The sequence below is a fragment of the Lagopus muta genome, chromosome 1, assembly GCF_023343835.1.
Source record: "Lagopus muta isolate bLagMut1 chromosome 1, bLagMut1 primary, whole genome shotgun sequence".
Taxonomy (NCBI): Eukaryota; Metazoa; Chordata; class Aves; order Galliformes; family Phasianidae; genus Lagopus; species Lagopus muta.
The window spans coordinates 80459710-80479767 of NC_064433.1; the positions used below are offsets into that span (position 1 = coordinate 80459710).

Genomic DNA, 20058 nt, shown 5'->3' on the forward strand with positions numbered 1-20058 from the left:
GAACCTCTACTGCCATACCACCAACATCCACCTCTGATGTTGTGGGTCAACATAACAACATATCAGGCATTTTTTTCAGAGCCCCTCTCATTTAATATATAATTAATGTATATAAGTAACAATTTAAATAACTTTTGTTAATGCTTTTTTTAAAATTAAAACACGCACAAAAGAGCAACAAAAACGTAGGATATTTGACCCTGTTTGTATGAAACTAACACATCAGTCTGCTTCAATGCACCAGTGCGTGGTTGGTGCGGAGGGGCCAGGCTGAGCAGCTTGGCAGGAAGAACTGCTGCCATGATGGTGCAGGGAAGGGATGCGCTGCACTACGATCTGGGCCAAGGCTGCACATGGCCCACAGGCTGCAGGTTGGACATGCCTGGGCTAGAGGCTCTGGTGACAGAACTGTTTTGCAAAGTAGCTCATTCGTGTAACACGCTGCTGTAGGGAGCTCCTGTAAGCAAGGCAGTGGCACAGTTAATCAGATGTTTTGTTACAGAAAAAGATACACATTCACCTCAATCTCTCATCACAGTGTTTATCACTATGGATAACAAGGGTTGAAAGAGAAACGAGGGCCAGTTAGAGTAATTCCTCCAGTCCCTGGGAAGGCAGGTCCAGCAAACCATGGGCAGGGTGGAATGAAGGAGTGTGTAAGCCCAGACAGTGTCCAGCTAGTTTTATCACAGCAGACACGGCACTGCTTTGCAGTCATACTTTTGACCACCCAGCTGGAAACAGAAATAACCTGCAAGTCCATGGGATCAATCACAATCAGAATGATCAATTTAATGAGATGCACATTAGGAAGCTTCTTCACCAGAATGCAACAGAGTTTTAGCAGCTTTTGCCTCAGGCAGGATGCCATCCAGCCTCCTAAGCTCATGGTTAAGCTGATACATTTATCCATGCCGAAAAAAACAGAAACAAAAGATATAATGGAAACTTTCCTTCCTTCTAGAAGGTAAAGAGATTTAGGACAGTACAACCGCAAGAGAAGCATTGATACAACTCCAGGAAAATGCTCTCTATACAGCTGAAATGCTGACTAGGTTTTACTAATGAGAATAATTTCACCCTTGATAAGGGGGACAACACCTAGCTGCTGCAAAATAAGACGTGCAAAAGTGAATTGCTGCATGAAGAAGCTTCTTCCCAGACCTTAATCCCCTATATACTACCTTACTAGGGAAAACTGCCCTGGTAGCACAAAGGGATGCACACACAGATCTGTTAGATCTGTAAATACTGAGCCTAGAAATCACTTTTGTAATCAGTAGGTTCAACAGATACAAGAACGCCAACCTTAGATCAAAAGAAGCATCAGTTTCCACCACACAATTCTCTTTTCAGCTTTGTTTTGTACTGAACATAAGGGTTCAAGCACCACCTATGGAACAGCTGCTCCTCTGCCTCAGTTCAGCCAAGAGACAGACTCCCCTTCCAAAAAACACTTATGCATCTATTTTGTTTTGTGAGCCTGTACAAGCCACAAGATTTCTCAATAAGATACGGTTAAATCCTGCAGGGAAGGTGCAGGCTCTTCAGAGACATACACCTGTTTCAAGGAAGCATCTGCTCTCTTCTTGTATTTTCAAACCACAACTCAGCAAATAGTCATCCAAATACAGATGGTAAACACAAGGACGAACAACACTCTAGCAGACATTTTCTACTACTTCTCAGTACTAAGCTTCTTTTGATTATATGGAAGGAACATCAACCAGCACATACCAGCCTGCAAAAGCTGTGTCCTGACTCAAGCTGTATGGAAGGCTCATAACCAACCTCCCTTCTTGTCAGTTCAGAACAAACTATCATGGCCATGCTCTTCATATTAATACTGCAGGGATGAGCAGAAAAACCCACTCACAGACATTTCTAACCTCAGAAAACAAAAACTACAACAGAGCCACATTCTGTATATGTGTAGGATCAATAATTACCATGCATGTTCGAAGTAATTTACTTTCCTGAGTTGTCTAGACCAGCAAAGCTCTAGGGTGGGGAAAGACTATTTACTGGAGAGAAAAGGACTGCATCCAGCACTTGAACGTGAAGAGGAGGGTTTTCTCCAGGAACACCCTATCTACATTATTTTTGAGCCATCCAGAAGGAACTGAATTATGGATGACAGATGTCATCCATGTCCCAATAACAGCAAAGCCATCAGCCTTTCAACAGGAAAGTTATCTACTGTTACTCTTCCCTACCTTTGTTTCTTTTGTTCTTGCTTCCAAAATTCTCACCAGCATCCCCACCCCATCTCTCCTTCATTTTCCAAGGCTTTACCTTCCCATATCTGCTCTCTGCCCACCTCTTTGTCCATCCATACCCTCATAAAGCACTTCCCTCACACGGCAACCCCTCCTACTAGGAGCAGCAGAGCAGTCAGTAAGTCGAGACTTGGCACTCAGTTCACAGGGACTCCAATTTAACTTTTACCTCCCCTCACCAAACCCTGAGTCACTGCCAAAGGGAATGCTCATTTTGGCAGCTAAAGTCTCCCAAAAGAAAAGCTGTAGCCAAAGCGCTGGAGGTGGGACCAAGCCAGTCTATTAATAGGTTAATTACAATATGAGTTTGGGGAACTACTCCCAAATATGCTTACCCTCCTGGACCCAGGGCCCTCAGGGGTGGAATGGAACATCAACCTCAGCATATTCAACTTCTTAACTGCAGTTGGAGCCAAGGAGGGTGGAAAATTCAGTCCACACTCTACCTAGCAAAAACCATAGTTTTACAAAAGAGCAGCTAAGCTGTTGTTTTCTTCCTTTCTCTCCCAGACAGTTTCTTCACATTTAGCGGCTCTCTGACACAGAGAAGAGGCAGAATTTGAAAGCCTGCACCTTTGACTGAAAAGGCACCAACAGTTTTTGCCAGGGAAACAATTCAGGACTACTCAACCATGCACAACTGCACAAGATGTCCCAAGAGTCTTCTCAGTACCAGCCTCTGGAGCCTGTTGGACTGCTGAGGATGGAAAACTCCATGGACCAAGACTCTGAGATGCTTGGGTGCACAAAGAGGACTAAAGAACAGACCAAGGCAACATTTTTATTTCAGAAGGCAATCAGATTACTACACCTGCTGAAGCATGCTTGCTCCTTGCAGGCAGCAGGCCACAACCTATATATGACCCCTTTAAAAGGGTTGGGATGAGGCAAGCATACACAAGAGTAAACACAAGGAGCCCACTGGCAGCAACAAGCAGCATACACACACTCCATCATAGCCATGACTATCTCTCCAGTACACCCACAAGGCTGCTTCTTCAGTTCTCCTAAACATACTGCCTTGGTGCATCTCAACCATCAGACCTTGCGTTGCAGGAGAGTAAACCAGCCTCTATGGCATTTCATGGACAAGCACGTAAGAGACTTCACGGACACTTTACAAGATTATGCTACAAGGGTGTTTCAGTTGCCAAATTTCTCTTGTTCTGCATGAACACCTTGCTATCCTACGCTGTTAGAAGATGGAAACAGGAATTTCAATCCTTTCTTACAGTGCTTATCATACTGGGGTCATGCTCCATATAAAGTCCAGCTGCTTGTGCCATCTGCACACAAATAACTCTCCTCTCTTGCATTCTGCAAAAGAGAGAGATGAAGGGAGAATGTGTTCTTCCTTGTCTGTGAGACACTTGGCTTCTAATCAGAACTTCTCTCTTTCCCAAAGTCTTACCTCTACATTAGCAAAGATGTTAAAAACAACAGGCTCAAAAACATGTTACACAGCTGCCAGAAACTCAGGAAAAAGCAGCACTAGCTTCCCATTCTTAAACATGCTTGGCAAGACTCTCCTCTCTAACACAAGATGCTGCTGAAGCATCTCCGTTTTGCATAGTTTGGATTCAGTGTGCCAAACAAAACTGCAAGCAGCTTGCCAACAAATGAGAAATTATTAATTTTTTCATACATCACAGATTTTACTAGTCCTTGCTGCCCTCGCATCACCTAAGGCATTCCAAAACCTTTCTGTAAAGAGAAAACTGCTGCAAAGAGAACGCTGTTTCTAATGCTAGTGCCTGGATTCTCAAGCAAATTCTTTGTCTACAAAGTCACAGTTACCCGTATGGTGTGATGTGATAGAAAGCAGAGGTCTTAAGCTACAGCAAGTGAGGATCTGCTTAGATGTGATAGCAGTAGGCACGGAAATATGAAATTGCTTACCTTTGGACAGTCTGTAAGGTCCTCAGATAAGCAGGGATCTCCAGATGAGATCCCTCTCCTCCACTGCCAACTGTTAGCTGAGGTCTGGGAAAGGGTGGATCCTGGCTCCATCCCTTCTGGTCACTCAGGAGCACCGCATGTGCCTGAGTTCCCCGAGTTGGCCCTGCCTGCCTACCAGGTACTCAATTGCTGGTTCATACCATGACATAGCATTTCCACTACACATGGTTAAAGACAGACAGGTAGACTTTGGCAGAAGAAGGATCTTAATTCCTCTGAACACAAATCAACAGTCAACTACCGTGCAAACCCTCAAGCCAAACCTGCACTTGGTGTTTATACATAGGCATACACACGCAAATACTGAAGGCTCTGTGCACAATTCACTTCTGAGAATTGTGAGAATTGTCATGGCATTCTCAAGGCACAAAGCCACAGTGCAAAGGAGCTCTTTGATAGCTCCCTCCATTTCCCACCACTTTTAGATTAAAAAGATGCCCTGGATCTGCCACCTACCACAGAGGAATTTGCAAGTTTTAAAACAAATAAATAAATGAAAAAAGAAAATCAGCAGAGATTGCTCTGTTTTTTAAACTCCAAAGCTGACCTTTGGGTAAAGCAACTGGAGTGCTTCTATTACAAAAAAGGGACTCTGCCTCACATTTTACGAAGGAGAACTAGTAGTGTCCAGACCTGGTTCACATAGGAAACCACAGGCCTTTCTGTTAAGCCAGGATCAGCATCCAGGAGTCAACTCCCAGACTTGAGCTTCAACCACTAAATCTGCTTCAAAGCAATTCCATTGCTAAGCTAATAACTGGAGACTGTTCCTACATCCACTTAAACCAGCAGACACTAATCTCTCCATCTGCAATAAATATGCATGCCATAGGGGTCTGGACAAGATAAGTGGAGCAGATATTTAAGCACTCATACGGTCTGGGGAATCAGCTTCAGAGCTGATAGGGCACAGGAATGAAGAAATTTCTAGACATCTTCACATGACACAGGAACTAAGGAGACAGATACTCATTCTTTCTTGTATCTCTGTGTAGAGAAGCATTAACCCCAGGAGAAAGGCTGAAGCAAGCATGCGTAATACCTGCAGATTGCCCTCAAACACTCCTAGATGCATCTGACCCATCAAACTGGTCAACAACAATGACAAAAAGAGCAGGTAGCATCATGAATCAGGACCAAACCAGGTGCAGTACCACAAGGAACAAAAAAAAAAGCACAAACAAACAAACAGCCTGTATCTACATGTGTCCCAGTACTCATTAAAAGTTTTGTTCTTCAGTGTTCAAGCTGCTGGAAAGTTGTGGCTGCACTAAGGCTGCTTCAGAAGAAGTCTCCCCGCAAGCCAGTGCAAAAACAAAGTCAGCTGACTTTTCTGAGCTGCTGACCTCAGAAAAGAAGGGGAGTTGCAGGCCACTGAAAGCATCCCATGGTGTAGCTTCATGCCTCACCCTTCAAGGGAGCCCCTACTTGTCACAAAAGCAGGTGCCAGAGCTCCAACACCTGAATGCAAACATTTCAACCAGTCACCAACACCTCACTCAGGATCTGAATGGCAGTGCTAAGTCTAACACAAGGAATGTTTATTCAGGTTTCTTCCACAAGTCCTGGCTGCACAGGGGAGGACAGACAAGATGTGTTCTGCATTTTAGCACATTAAGTTGCTGAACCTTTTCTTACTTATTTCCTTCAGCCCCTGCCACGTGAATGCAAGGAACCTGCTGGCCAGTCAGGAGGCTCTGAAGAGTGATGTTCTGATGTGTTGTCAGAGGGCATCCGGTCCATGCAACCACAGAGCACAAACAACCCTCAGCTACATGAGGAAGCCTCTCCTCTCTACTCCAGCAAGGAGGCCGAGAAGGCCTTTAAATAAGCACCTCACTGGGCTTAGCCTAGTGACCAGCTTAATGTTGAGCTATCAGCTCTTTTCATTCTCTGACTCAAGGGATGTTTATTTAGGTTTCTGAAGCAAGGACAATTTGGTAGCATCTAAGGGACTAGGATTCCTTTGGGGGAAAATTCAGAAACAAATGACACCATATAAACAAGTGCAGTTGGTGCTTCCTGCTGTTATCTACACCACTGGACTCCAGTGGCTTGTACCTACCTCAAGTGCCCCAAGCTGTAGTATCGCGATTCTCCATCTGTTGAACGAACAACCTTGACAGTAAACATGGGCTGCAGCTGCCGTAGCTCTAGCAGGACAATGGCCAGGTAGTGAATGAAGAGCAGTGCATCCACCAGAGACACTGCATACTGCACTATTCCTTGGTAGTTGGTGTCCTTTGAGTCCAAGATGCGAACGCCATAAAAAAGCCAGTAGGAAAACACAAACAGGAAGATGAGGACCAACAAGAGGGCCCGGAACACAAACACCCTTGGCATGTCTGCCTTGGGCTGGCGGAAAAACAGAGCCCAGGTCCCAATCAGAAGAATGAGCAGTTTAAATGCCACAGAGATGAACAGTCCCTCACAGACAGTACCACACGGCTCCAGATCATCCCGCCACAAGATCTGGGGCAACAGAATGAAGGCGATGGGGGTAAGGAAGACGAGGAGTCCGAGAACAGCTGCCACTGTTAAACCAAGGTAACGTTTGCAGTCCAACTCAACGCTGTCCTCCAGATCCTTACTGATCCTGGCTATGTCCTCCTGGGAAATGCTGTGCTCAGAGGTACCTGTGATTGCTGTTGTGGTCTCACCCCAGTTGTCATCCTATGAGAGGAAGAGAGAAACAACAACAACAGTGAAAAAATTGGGTTATTTCTTCCAGGTCTTCTATTTTTCTTGCCTGGAAAAAGCTTATAATGTGAGTCTTAAATCTTCTACGTAAAAGCAACATCTTCAAAATATTGAAGGATCAACCCTGAAAATTAATAAGATTCAGCCCAAATCAGTGTCTATAAATGCTGAGTGGTAAAAACACGTAATGTAGAGCAGGTAGCTCAACTTTCTTTGCCACTCAATATATCTCAGAAATTCTTTTTCCAGTACACCTAAGTGTGTAATCACACACAATTAGTACTTAAGTACTAATAATACAACATAACTCTTGGAAACTGTAGTAATCATCAGGTCCTACACAGAAAACAAGGACTAGCACTCTGCAGGCCCATGCAGTGGGCTGTAGTGCAAGTGCATCACAGAATCACCTGGAAGGGAAAAGTCCATTTCAGCGTTTCAAGCCAACCGCAGTCATTACACAATCATAAACAAGTTCACACATTGTTTTTCCATCTGTAAGAGAAGCAATTACACTCCTAGCAAGTTATTCTACCTTTTCTTTTATTCTCCTCTACAGTAGCATTGTCCTCAGTGGCTAATATATTTGAATAAAAGTTAAATTTGAAAAAAATCACACGTAGCCATTGAAAATATTTCCTGGTATGATGCTTTAAACTTACTATACTGTAAATATAATCAAGCTTCAGATTGCAAAAGACATTCAGAAAGCCTAATTTCTTTCCCTGCTAATTTCAAAGGATTTCTGCAGGCTAATATAATACTTCCATCCTGTGATGCCTTCAATTGCTACTTCTTGGTACTGGCACAGCCAAAGAGCTGTACTGACAGACGTGGGTTTGGGATTTGACTCACAGTTGCTGTTGAAGTGACTCATACCTGAGAAGACTCCTGGTGCTTCTCACAAATAGGTACCAAACAACGTCAATGCACGTTTTGCTGCTTGGCACCCAACACCTTTGTAGCTCAAGGCTCATTCAGAAGTGCATATTTTGCTTTTGCTCTCACCCTCCCAAATCTTTCTTTCTGCAGCTTCGGTCATATATAGGATTTACACCTTCTCCCAGACTTTGGCAATTACATATGCTGAGCTAAGCACTTTGTTTTAAAGAAACAGACATCATTTTATACACAAGACACAATACTTATAGACATGAGTGCTGCAGGAATGTAAGACTAGGGGCTTCCTACTTACCACTTGAATATAAAGCATTATTCACCTCTATAAAAGCTACAGGAAAGAGTCTTCAAGAACTTTCGGGAGAGCAGCGGACAGAACCAGCAAGACTGCTGTGAACAACTTTGGTATTTTAACTTCCAATGCACTTCAACACCTCCCTGCCTACAGGAGTAGGGTTTTGAGATAGACCAACCACAAACAGACAGTAATGTAAAGTAATCTAAGGGTTTTTTGAGTCACTCCTCATCAAAGCAGAGAAGAGATACCTGTACCGTAAGATTTCCTGAAAGCAGTATAATCATGTCTCATTTTCCTTTTTGCCCATGTCTCCAGTAAAACAATCTAAGCATTTCAAGTATTTTATGCTTATGTACGAAATAACTCTCCATGATTTCATCCTTTTGATTGACTGAGAAGCTGTGCAGAACAGAGAAGGGACAGAAACACCACAGTGGCTTAAGGCTACAGCTCAGAAGAAAACAGGCAATTCTAGTCCCAGTTTACAACTTCAAACAGTTCCTCCCATTCTAAATGGCACAAATATCAAAATCGTGCAGTTACATGGAAATATAAGTCTAAATCTCAAATGGTACAAGGTTGTTGAATCCAATCCAGGGCACTCTGCTTCCCAGGAGAAAAGTCTTGCTCATGTATCTATTCAATTTCCTTTGACTTTAAAACGCATTGAGGAGGTCTGCATGAAAACAAAGGCCTAAAAATTTTCCAGAATGTTTACATGTACTCAAAGTAATAGCTGGGACTCTTGAAAAAAAATATTTGATTACAAATACTAAATGGAAGTACATGTAAGGGCTACCATATGCAACCTGAATAGAAAATTGGCAATTTTGTTTTGAAAGAATGAAGTTAGAGCCTCATAGCCAAAAACAAACACACCAAAAATGCAACCCAGGAAGTAAGGAAACATCCTGAATTCCCTGTCTTGCAGAATCAGTCATTCTTTGCTAATGAATATGCACCTTCACATTAACTGCTAGCACAGAGAGTGTTGGATCCATCCTAGATACAGCCTAAAATAAGCACTCTTCTTATTTATTAATAATGATATATTAGTTTCAGTGAGTTTGGAGGGTTTTTCCCCTAAATTCCTAGCTATTTTGCACTACCTTTATACTTCTTGCCTCCTTTTCTTATTAGGGGATACTGGCCCTAACATTTGACACTACGATCCTGTGCAAATCCTGTTTAAACACAAAAGTGTACACACAGGTGAAAGGCTTGACCTGAATATTGCACAGTGAGATGATGGAAACACATGTTTCTATAGAGCTTGGCAGATAACACTCTGGAAACAGAAGCAAATCAGTGCCCCAGGGGTAAGTCATGTCAGTGCTGGTGCTGTCAAAAGCAATACTCTCAGGAAAGACAAAACTGATGAGACCTTAGTGTAATGCATGAATAAACAGTAGCCATAGGTCATGGTAGTGTACTGACAGCATGTAAGCAACATGCCTCTTCCTATTCACATGAGACAAAGTCATAGGCTCTGTTCCAAAAATCAAACTCCACATTTAACTTCTCTGCCTCCTTACCTGGCCCTCCTCTGTTCGAGAGGCGTCATTCCCGAGCAGCGGTTCTGCAGGAGGTGTCTGGATAGTGACGGACTTCTCCGACCGACTGCCATCTTTGCTTCGTGGTGATTTGTGCCTGTCCCGACTCCTTTTCCAAATAGAGCAAGAAAAGAAGAAAGTTACCAAAGAGCTTCTGGAGCACAGCTTGGAACCTTTAATTTACTTGCAGCAGGTGCCCTAAGAATTTGGTTTTAGTCATGCTTGCTCACCTCTTGATCAACACTGATTTAATTTGCAATAGAACAAGCTTCAGGAGAGGAAGAAAGTGACCTTGTCCAAAGCAGCACACAGCCCTGTGGCTGGGGCAGTTTAACTTGTCAGTTACTGAAGAGGGTCACCACAGGGGCAAAGGCACATCCCTACCATCTCAACTCTTCTTAAAATGGCAGTGCTGGGCTTAAAAGGGAAGCTTGCATTCCCTCAACAGCTGAGAATGCCATTTGGGACTAATTGATCTACACAGCTATACACCTCTGATAGGGTGTCCCACAGGGACACACAAAGGTAACACAAGGAAACCTCAGTTCCTACAGGTTGTAATCTTGTCAGCTGGGACCTCAACACTGTAGGACAATTGGTGATGTTTATTTGCATTCCCAGCTAACTTCTCACAAAGAGAGCAAAAACATCAATGCCCGCAGAGCAGTACTCACTGTCAGAGTACCTTTGTAGACCTCATGGCTTCTAATATGAGAATGCCCCAAAATGAATTAAGCCTGATCAACCTGCTTGACAGTACTTCCCTCCCATTTCATATCTGGACAGGGCGGTGACCTTTGCACCATAGACCCCCATGTACTCAGACACTGGTTAAAGCCCAGGAGTGACCAGGGTCCCAGCACTGGGTTGTGGTAATCCCAAAAAAGGTTTCATAGGATGAAACTTCCTTCTGTTTGCAATAGGAGGCTTTAGAATTTGGTATGCTGTTTTGAAAACCTGTAAGACATCTTTCCACACTGCATTCTGAACTTCAAAGAGCAATCCACACTGGGGCATGGATTGGTGATGTTAAAGGAAAAGGTATTGGACAAAGGGAAGAAAGACAAATGAGATGTTTTACTCAAGAACTGGACTGCCAGCAAACAGGCTATTTCATGGAAGAACTCTTTTTCCAACCATGAGGGATAACTGCTTATGAAATGCAAAGTTATTTTGGACCAACTCAGTTCTAAGTTACAAAGACCATAAATGGAACCAGTTTTGCTTGTAAAACTAATGATGAAGATTAAAAAAAAAAAAACAAAAGAAGAAAAAAGGAAAAGAAAAAAGGAAACGAAAAAAGAAGAACAAGCATACTTTCCAAGTAATTAGATGTCTTAGAGTAAGAGGTTTTTTGATGGCACTGAACTACCAAAACAGAAAGAGGACTTGCTATTCAAGTTCACAAAAGCCTGCCTTCAAATCCAATCAACGCTGATAAAGGACTTGTTGTGGACTCAAGCACCACTTAAGTTCTATTAGAAAAAAACACCACCAACAAAGAGAAATCAGGAGGATGGGGAGGGGGAGAAAGGAAGCCTTATTGTTACACAATAAAGAAATGGTATCAGAATAGAAACAAGTGGCAAGTATCAGCTTAGGAAGTCTGACACATCTCCCCAGAGACTCTATTCACCCCTCACACGTTAAAGCAAAGTCAAGTGATTTTTTTCCTTCGCATGGCGAATCTCCAATTTTTCCAGCCATATGCAACCCCAGCATTACAGCAACAGTTTGAATGTCATTAAAATAATGGCATAATTGCTTCCTATCTTGTCTCTGGGTTCCTCTGGAGAACTCTCGGCATGCATCGCCTCTAGAGCTGTAGCCCCGTTGATTACATCCTGGCTTTCGTTTTTGTTTTTTTTCTTCTTTTTCCACAGGACACATCCTAGCTTAAAGCAGCAAGTAATCAAGAATAAATATTTTCTTACCCTTGTCTGTGGGCTTTTTTGGAGTGACCTGAGTAGTGGGAGTATCCCGAATATGTCGATTCTGTATCCATTGCAGCAGACATGGGGTCCACAAGGATTTTGTTTAGAAGACGAGTTCTCGGTGCTCCTGAGGTGGAGTCCGTGATAAAAGTGCTTTCCTGAGTACTCTTTGCTTCCCAGTCATTAGTGAGGCCTGGTCCTTGGGGAGCAAGTGCTCTTCACTTGCAAGGAGTCCTTCCAGAGGCAGGAGGAGGGGAGCTCTGCTCCTCACGATCGGCCTAGGAAAAACAAATAGGCACGCTAAGCAAAGCAAAACAGCACTCACGCTGTGTTAATTCCCTCACCCCCATCCACTCGGCCACATGTCATTAGCTCATCACACTGTGCCCAATTTACAACCTCACCCCATCTCTGTTTCTGAACTGCACTGGAGACACACAGCCATTTGCAGAGCTTTAAATAAGCTGGTAGAAATCTAGTCCATTTATCCAAAAATCTGAAACAGCTTCAGTCACTTGCAGAAGACCTTTGAGCCTTGGTGAAGACTGGACATCCTGGACACAGACACTCACCCCTAGAAAAGATACTGGGCTTGACTTCCACATCCCCGTAACACACATCCCGAATACCAGCATGTTCAGAATGGCAGCAGTATAGTCTGCTGCTCCTGAGGGAAGGGACGGGGGTGTGTGTGACTATCCCAGCAGAAATGCTGCGAACGATCAGACCACCGTGTCTGAACCTGCTTTGTTTTCATAGCCGCAAGGTGTGCCCATTTTACAAGCATTTGCTACTACACAATCGATGGCAGGGCGAGCGCCTCCATTCCTTCGCCACCTTTGCCTCCAAAGCTAATTTGGGCCTTGAAGAACTAAATTTTACTACAAGTTACAGCTATATATACACATACTAATCGCACCAGGGAGAGTTGATTAGAGATCGTAACTGGCTTATATGGGCCAACATTTCTTGTGGCACATCTCCACTTGGAACAGAAGCTTAAATCCTATCTGCAAAGGGCAGAAGAAAGCTGTCTGTTTTGGGATGGGAACACAGTAATAACAGAACAGCCTCTAATAGTTACACGCCAAGAACTTTGAACCCTGTGGGGAAAAAAAAAATAAAGGCAGACATCCAGTTACTTCCCAACTCTGTATTCTGCATTTGCCAAGAAGGAACACAGAAGAATTAGGGAAGAATTAATTCCCCCCAGCCAGGGGGAATTAAGCACAGTGGCACAGTGCAGGGTTTGACATGGAGCAGCACTCTCCCATGCTTCCTGCCAGACCGCTGCCCTGAGCCAACACCAGCAGGACAGAGGGCTATGGACATGTGGAAGTCTGAGCAGGCAAAAGACTGCTTTAAATAAAATTAAATCCCTCCATTTCTCTCTGCTCACAACGCTTTTTAAAGCTGTTAGCAATAGAAGAGTCAACAACTGCTTTCCATCTTCTACCTTCCCAGAGAAGAGCAACAGAAACCAAGCCTAATACTAGGCCGGCTCCCCTTTCCAGCCACAGAATTCCTGCACCAACACCTCCAGAAAAGCTCATGAGCAAGCAGAGAGCCCTCTGCAATGCACAAACCCTGCTTAAGAACCAAGTCCAGGCTCCACAGGCTTCCTTGGCCCACAGCATGATGTGGAGCTGCAGGCATTTACCCGAAGCTTAAGCTCACCAGGGCTCCCAGGAAGGAAGTGTTGGAGAACCTCAGCACACATGAATTCCTAGGCTGTAAGGGAACATCATGCCTCAAAAAGCTCCTCAAAGGAAGCACAGAATTTATGAAGGACAAAAAAGAATGGAAACATAACGCCTGGTTTTGGAAGGGGAGAATGACGAATTTAGACTGTACAGGCACAACAAAAAACAAAGCCAAGGCACGGCACAGTTTGAAATACAGCATCATGACTGTAACAGGAACTAAAATCCCCCAGCCAGGGAGACATGATGCACACAGCCTGGAACTTATGGCTCCAGCAACAGGACAGGACTCAGAAAAGCTGTTTTTTAGCTCTATCCAGCTAAGCCACCTCCTTAAAATCCCTGCTTCCATGCTCCAAAAAGCAGTGTTATACCAACAGACATGAGCACTAAAGGACCTTGTGAGCACCAATACCCTCACAAGCACAAGAGGTGTTAACAAGTGTTATGGGATTAACCCACTCACTGTGCCATTACTAGAGGGAGAGAGAGCAACCATGTTCACAAACATGGCAAAGCCATAGAGGAACCTGTGAAGGAGGTTTCAACACACGTGATTGCTTATCTTTTCTCCCCCCAAATCCCAGGCAGAAGACTCAGAGCTAGAGATGTCAGAGAATATTTCAGCAGATAGAAACTGCTGTGAAAAAATGCCCAGGCTTCCTAGACAGGAACCACAAGCATGCAGTTCCAGTTTGGCAGTGGGGGAAGCAAGGCAGCACTGGGCATGGGAAGCAGCCTCACAGTAAGACTAACATGGGAGCACTGAGGCAGGCTGGATCATGCCAACTTTCATTTTCTCTGTAAACAAGACCAACGGTTTTGACATAGCTCTGTGAAAAGTCAACAACCAGGCCACCAAAAAACGTTAAGCCTCCTGGACTGCAGTCAAAAGCAGTGTGATGAACTCAGGAACTCGGCACCACCTCCTGCTCTAGCTGCAGGATGTACTGGGGGCTGAACAGCTCTTCCCACCACGGCAACTGGGAATAAAACAAACCTACCCAACCTCCGCTGGAAAAAGCAGAAGATGCTTGGCTTTGTCTGGTGCTCAATTGAGGCTGACCTTCGGAAGGCTTCCTAGATTTGTTCATCAGAAGATAGCCTAGATTGCAAGCCCAGTCCAGCTAGAATGAAGCAAAGAATCTAAGGTGGAGGTGCACAGTCTGCAGAGAAAATCAATCCAGGTACACTTTTTGCAGTCAAACAAGCAGGGCACCTACTTCCTGGACTACGTCGTGGCAGGAATGGGGCTAGCCTTATCCCAAGAAAGCTTCTGGGATTGCTGGGAAGGAGGTGGGGGGCCCCCATCAGCTGGGGCCTCATCCCTCCAGAAACAAGTGCGAATGAGAAGCACAATCCAGTTAATTCAAACAGCTTCACAAGAGATCACTACACCTCCTGCAGAAGGCATGGTCTGTTTGCAGAGCACCTGGCCCCGTGTGAAACAAAGCTCCTTTGGCTTCAGGGTACAGCTGCACTGTACTTGGGTTTTGACAGGAAAGACGGTGTAAGTAGCTCCCACCTCCACACCACAGTTCACCACTCTCAGTTGTGTCAACACAATTCTCAGAGAGCAAACAACACCACTGTAAGGAAGGAAAAAAAAAAAATAGTAGTAATCTCCCCTCCCTACTTTGCCACACTTTTGTCTTGGGTCCTTTCTGTGACCCAGTTCATAGTACAGCACCAAAGAGCAAAACCAACCCTGCGATGGAAAGTGGCAGAGGCAAACACCTAGAGGGTGGATAGGATCTCTCCTGTGTGCAAACAAGCGTGTTGTGCAAGCACACACTTTGCTGCCAGTAGTGGGGCTGAGACTCTCACTTTGCCTTTCCCTCACTCACAGATGAAAGAAGGAAGCTGCTGATTTCATCTTACTGTGAACTCCTTGATGGAAACAATGCTAAGGAGGCCTCAGAGGAGATTTGGGGATCCCAGTCAGTCTGGCAAGAAGCATGGCCGAATCCTGCACCACAGGGGAGAAATGTAGTTACCCCAAGTATTGAAGAGATCACTATAATTATAGTTCCTACACAGCTATGCAACTCACTGTAACTCCCTCTTTTCATTTGCACATAAATCTACCGAAAAAAGTTCTTTTGAATTGCTATTTTCCATGCTGGGAGCCCAATTCCATTTCCAGTGAAGTCTGCTTTGTGATCGTCTTCAAGGCAGCACAATTTGGCTCCCGGCCCGAGGGAAATTTAAAGGAGCAAGTTACATCTTTAAATCAAAGAGGGAAAACGCAAACAAGAACTTTTTTTTTTTTTTTTTCATCCCATGCTTTCCCAATGGATTTCCCCCTGTGGAGCTGAGGCAAACGATTCTATCCCAGCCTAGCTTTGAAACTTTTGCCTGCGCAATTTCATTCTTACCCAGTTTAGATCTTGCAACCTATTGGAGTCAACTTACCCATTTGTGCATGTAGTTTCAAATATCCAGAAGTGTCATATGGAGTTTACATATATCCAGAAGCAGCCACCAGTGCCCACAAGTACGTGTGCACCTTTGGTTCAGCACACTGCAGGCCTCACTCCTACAGTAGCCTAAAGAGCAAAGGATGCCTGCTAGTGATTGCGACGAGCTTTACAGATTTAAACACGCAGAACCCCAAGAGCCATGCTAAGGGACAGCATCAGGCTTCAGGAGCAGAAATAATTAAAAGATTGCTGGACAGTCAGGAAACATTCCAGAGGCAGCACTGACTCGGCAGTTACAACACATTCCTGTTATTCACCTCAAAAAAACGACGTAATTCACTGCATTCAACTGCACACATAGAAAGATCTATGAGCAATGCCACAGGAACCTCTTGCTTTTGAATTTCCTGAGCGGGCCCCAGTCCAGCAGTGTGACCTGTAAGCACAAGAGTTCACCCACACTGATGTACTTGCAGAGCCAAGGCTCTCCATTAGGTTTAACTGCCAACAAGCTCTTGGAAGTTATTGTTTTGGAAAAAGTTTTTCCCAAAGCTTATATACTTCTGCATGTCATTAAATACGTTTCAATCTAGCCTTGAAGTAGGTAAACCAGAGCCTTTGCTCAATGGTGGTGGCTCCTGATTTGCAAGCCCCTCATCCTAAAAATAAATGTTTAGCAGTCAGCAAATCTAAGCCCTCTAGCGATGTGTTCTCTTTTCTTCACTGCTCACATGCTCCTTAGAAACAGTTCACAGACCCCCGGGAATTCCCAGCCCCTGGGCTGAAAGCCATTAGTCCATGACATGGATATTTCAAAAAGAAAAGAAAAGCCACTTAATTTATTGGAGTGATCCACCTGCATGTTTAATCATAATGCAGACTCGAAAATTTAGTGTTCTCATGATCATGTTCTCAATCGAGAACAAAAATGCCTGAACAAAACCAGCACCGTGGGAGCAGTGTTTCCAAGCACACCACCTCAACATACAGCTGATCCACAACTTGGGAAGCTCCATGCGGGACCCATCAGTCAAGCCCTTCCCAGGAGGATGCCCTATGCCCACTGTAAGAACCACATCTGTGCTGCCCAAGTTTGTGAAGCACACAAGCAGCATCCAAGTCATCAATCATGCAAATTATACCTTAGTTGCTAATTTGTCAGAGTAGTACAAGGAGTGCAAGCTTTCCCATCTCCCACGTTAATGGACCTTCAAAAGCACTTCTCAATCCCAGGACCGTGTTTTCTTGTTATTCCAGAGCATCTGAGATTGCACATATGCAGGAACTCAATTTTCAACACTGGTATCTATAACCCCACAGCCTTGCTGAAACAAACAGGGCAAATCTGCCTTGAAGCTTGTGCTTCAGACTGCCTACCAGAACAGATGGTACCCGCATCTCATTTAGAAAGTTTACTTGTATCCACAGCAGTTAGATACCAGGATAAAATTAAAGGCTATAAATTATAAAGGTTTCTCTACCAAAAGCATACCCTCTCCTTTAGGATATCCACATCTTCTTGAATTGTCTATTTGGATTTTAAAGAATATCTCTAAAGACCCTAAACAAACCCTCAGGACAGAGGCTCCCTCTGATGCTCTCCTTCTGCTCAATCCATAACAGATACCAGTAGACTCGGCAAGAACAAAGCGCACTGGCCCCTGAGAAAACAACCAGTTTTTCAACCTAAATCAGGTAGCTGATGATGAATTAAAACTCCTGAGGTAGTTCTGAAAATGGTTTACTTATTCTTTCTGCCAAACCTTCACAATGACTGCTTCCAGCAGTGTCACGGTTCTCTGCTCAAGACCGTCTCTCGAGCTCCGACACAGCACAAGGGGCCACATGATCCCTAAGAGCAGGGTGACATTTTTGATACCATTCTCAGCTCTGGTTGTCAGAGGGGCGGATGGAAGGAAGGCCACCAAAGTAGCAAGACGCTCAGTTCTGCAGGATAACCGCAGTCACAGAGGCTGTGTTTCACTTGTGTGGTTCTGTGGCAGCAAGCCCTGCCAGGTACACGTATCCATAATACAACAAGAACACTGCCGCTGCTAACTAAAACCAAAAGGACAGTAGCAACCACAAGGAGTTCTGTGTTTGGGTGAGCGCCAGCAGGCACAGTTCAAGCGCCTGAGCCCGTTCCAAAGCCAACGACTGCAGGGCAGCTAGCTGGGTGCCCGGGAGGCTGGCACAAGGCTGGAAGCCCTTCCAACACCGCGTGTGGCTCATGCAGAGCATTCTGTGGGGAGGCTTTCTGCAAGGCTCCATTCACCATTTATTTTTCGAAATTAGCAACGAGTTGACCACTAAACTAACGCTGGTCTCAGAGCTGCGGCCAAACTCCCGCGGGGAAGAATAGCCAAGCACGCTGAAGGCCAAACTCTGCAAACATCACATCGTTTGGGAATGCTCCGCAACTCTTCCGAAAGCCGGGACAGCCCAGCGACCTCACAGCACGCACTCCGCAGCGCACGGACTTCGAGGAATGAATGCGGTGTCGGTGTCACTTCACGCATTCACTTCTTATGGCTGGAAAAATCCGCGGCCAAGGCGTTACGGACAAATGCGGAGCCAAAGCGACTCGCTCGTAACCCCGCAGATCCTCCGCACAAGGCACGGGGGTGTTTTCCACGGCGGCCACCCGACGCAGCGAATAGCTTTGCCCTCTGTTGGGCGCGCTCAGCTCCGCACCGCGAATCGGCAGCGCCGGGGCGCGGGGAAGAATCTCCGCTCAGCTCCCAAGCAGTAGATCCCCAACCGCGAATCCGCCGACCAGACATCACCGCTCCGTTGCTCGCCACGAGCGCAGGCACCCAGCCGGCCGCTCGCCGGGCAGCGCGGCCGTGCCGCTCCCGTACCCCGCCAGCGGCTCTCCCAGCGGGCAGCTCCGGCGAGAAGCGCGGCGAACGGGGCCGCCCAGCCGAGCCCGTGGCTCTCACCCCCCGGGCCTCCCCGTCGGGCTCGCGGCCGCCCGCCCCACCGCCCAGCCCCGGAGACGCAGACGGCCGCCGGGATCCTCTCCCGCCCGGCGGCGGAGTCGCGGCGGCAGGAGGGCGCGGACCCCACGCGGGCACGCAAACACGCGGAGCGACCGACCTGCCTGCCGCCGCCCCATGCCGCTCAGCCGGCACCGACCCGCCGCCTTCCCCCGGCGGCGGCCGCAGTCGCCGCCGCTTTCCGCTTCCTGTGCCCGGCACCGCCCCGTCCCTCCCCCGGCTCCAGCCGCGCGGCCCGGCCCTGCCGGCGGGGTGCGCCCGGTCCCGGCTGTACCGCGCTGGGAGTGGCCGCCCCGCCGCGAGCCTCCCCCTCCGGGGCCCGGCCTCGCCCCTCACCTGTCGTCGGCGCGGCACGGAGAGCCGTCCCTCCGCTCGCCCTCCAAACCTGCGGCCCCGTGTTTCTCTCCCTCCCTGGCGAGAGGCTGCTGTCTGCGCTCCTCGCTCGGAGAGATCTGCGGTGAGGGAAGGCACCCCAGCGCTGAAGGCCTAACCCACCGTGCCTCCCACCCTCACCTTTTCTGTGCCTGCGTGGTGCTCTTTTCTCTAGGACAGCCCGTTTGAAAAAAGGTCTGGGGCCATACAATGAACTCACAGGTGAGAATCATAGAATGGCCTGTGTTGAAAAGGACCACAACGATCATCTAGTTTCAATCCCCCTGCTGTGTGCAGGGTCACCAACCAGCAGACCAGGCTGCCCAGAGCCACATCCAGCCTGGCCTTGAATGCCTCCAGGGATGGGGCATCCACAGCCTCCTTGGGCAACCTGTTCAGTGCGTCACCACCCTCTGTGAGAAAAACTTCCTCCTAATGTCTAACCTAAACCTCTTCTGTGAGAATGCACAGAAGAAAGCCAGACCTCCTAGATTCCAGTCCTGCAACTTGAATTACTCAAGAGCAATGCAGCCAGTGAAAGGAATGAATGCAGATAGCACTGGAGTTACTGCTGTCAGATAGTTTCCGCAGCACATTACTGTGTGTTCCAGCACATGACAGAGCTGGAAGAGACTGCTATCAAGCGATGGTGTCCATCTTATGTTCTGTATCAACTCGTGCCCAAACCTGCCTGAGGCACCAGTGCCCTGCTGCATTCCTCCCAACTGCCCAGTGCTATGTCTGGTGACATGCTGACAGTTGGCCTGAATCTTGAAAGTCTTTTCCAACCTTAATGATTCTGATTCTGTGACATCACACTGGGCCCAGCACTGATCCCTTTGCTCCACAACTGCACCAAGGCAAAGAAGGGATGTGCTGATGGGCCCAGAGGCAGATAAGTGAGGTGCTGCTACATGCTTATCTTTCATCATGCTTAG

At 46.3% G+C, this 20058-nt stretch overlaps 1 protein-coding gene across 4 annotated transcripts in view; it reads right to left on the reverse strand.

Annotated features, from left to right (window-relative positions):
* VANGL1 (VANGL planar cell polarity protein 1) overlaps window positions 1-18907 on the reverse strand; it is a 41103-nt gene extending 22196 nt beyond the window's left edge. Inside the window, exons 1-4 of one of the 4 annotated variants that reach the window (XM_048944833.1) lie at window positions 18849-18907; window positions 11624-11901; window positions 9672-9798; window positions 6304-6911 (exon numbers count right to left, since the gene is read on the reverse strand). In XM_048944833.1, coding sequence (XP_048800790.1) covers window positions 6304-6911; window positions 9672-9798; window positions 11624-11706 — 818 coding nt within the window. In that variant the 5' untranslated portion in view covers window positions 11707-11901; window positions 18849-18907. The other 3 variants (XM_048944824.1, XM_048944847.1, XM_048944840.1) reach the window with 3 other exon arrangements.
* Window positions 18908-20058: the final 1151 nt, after the last annotated feature.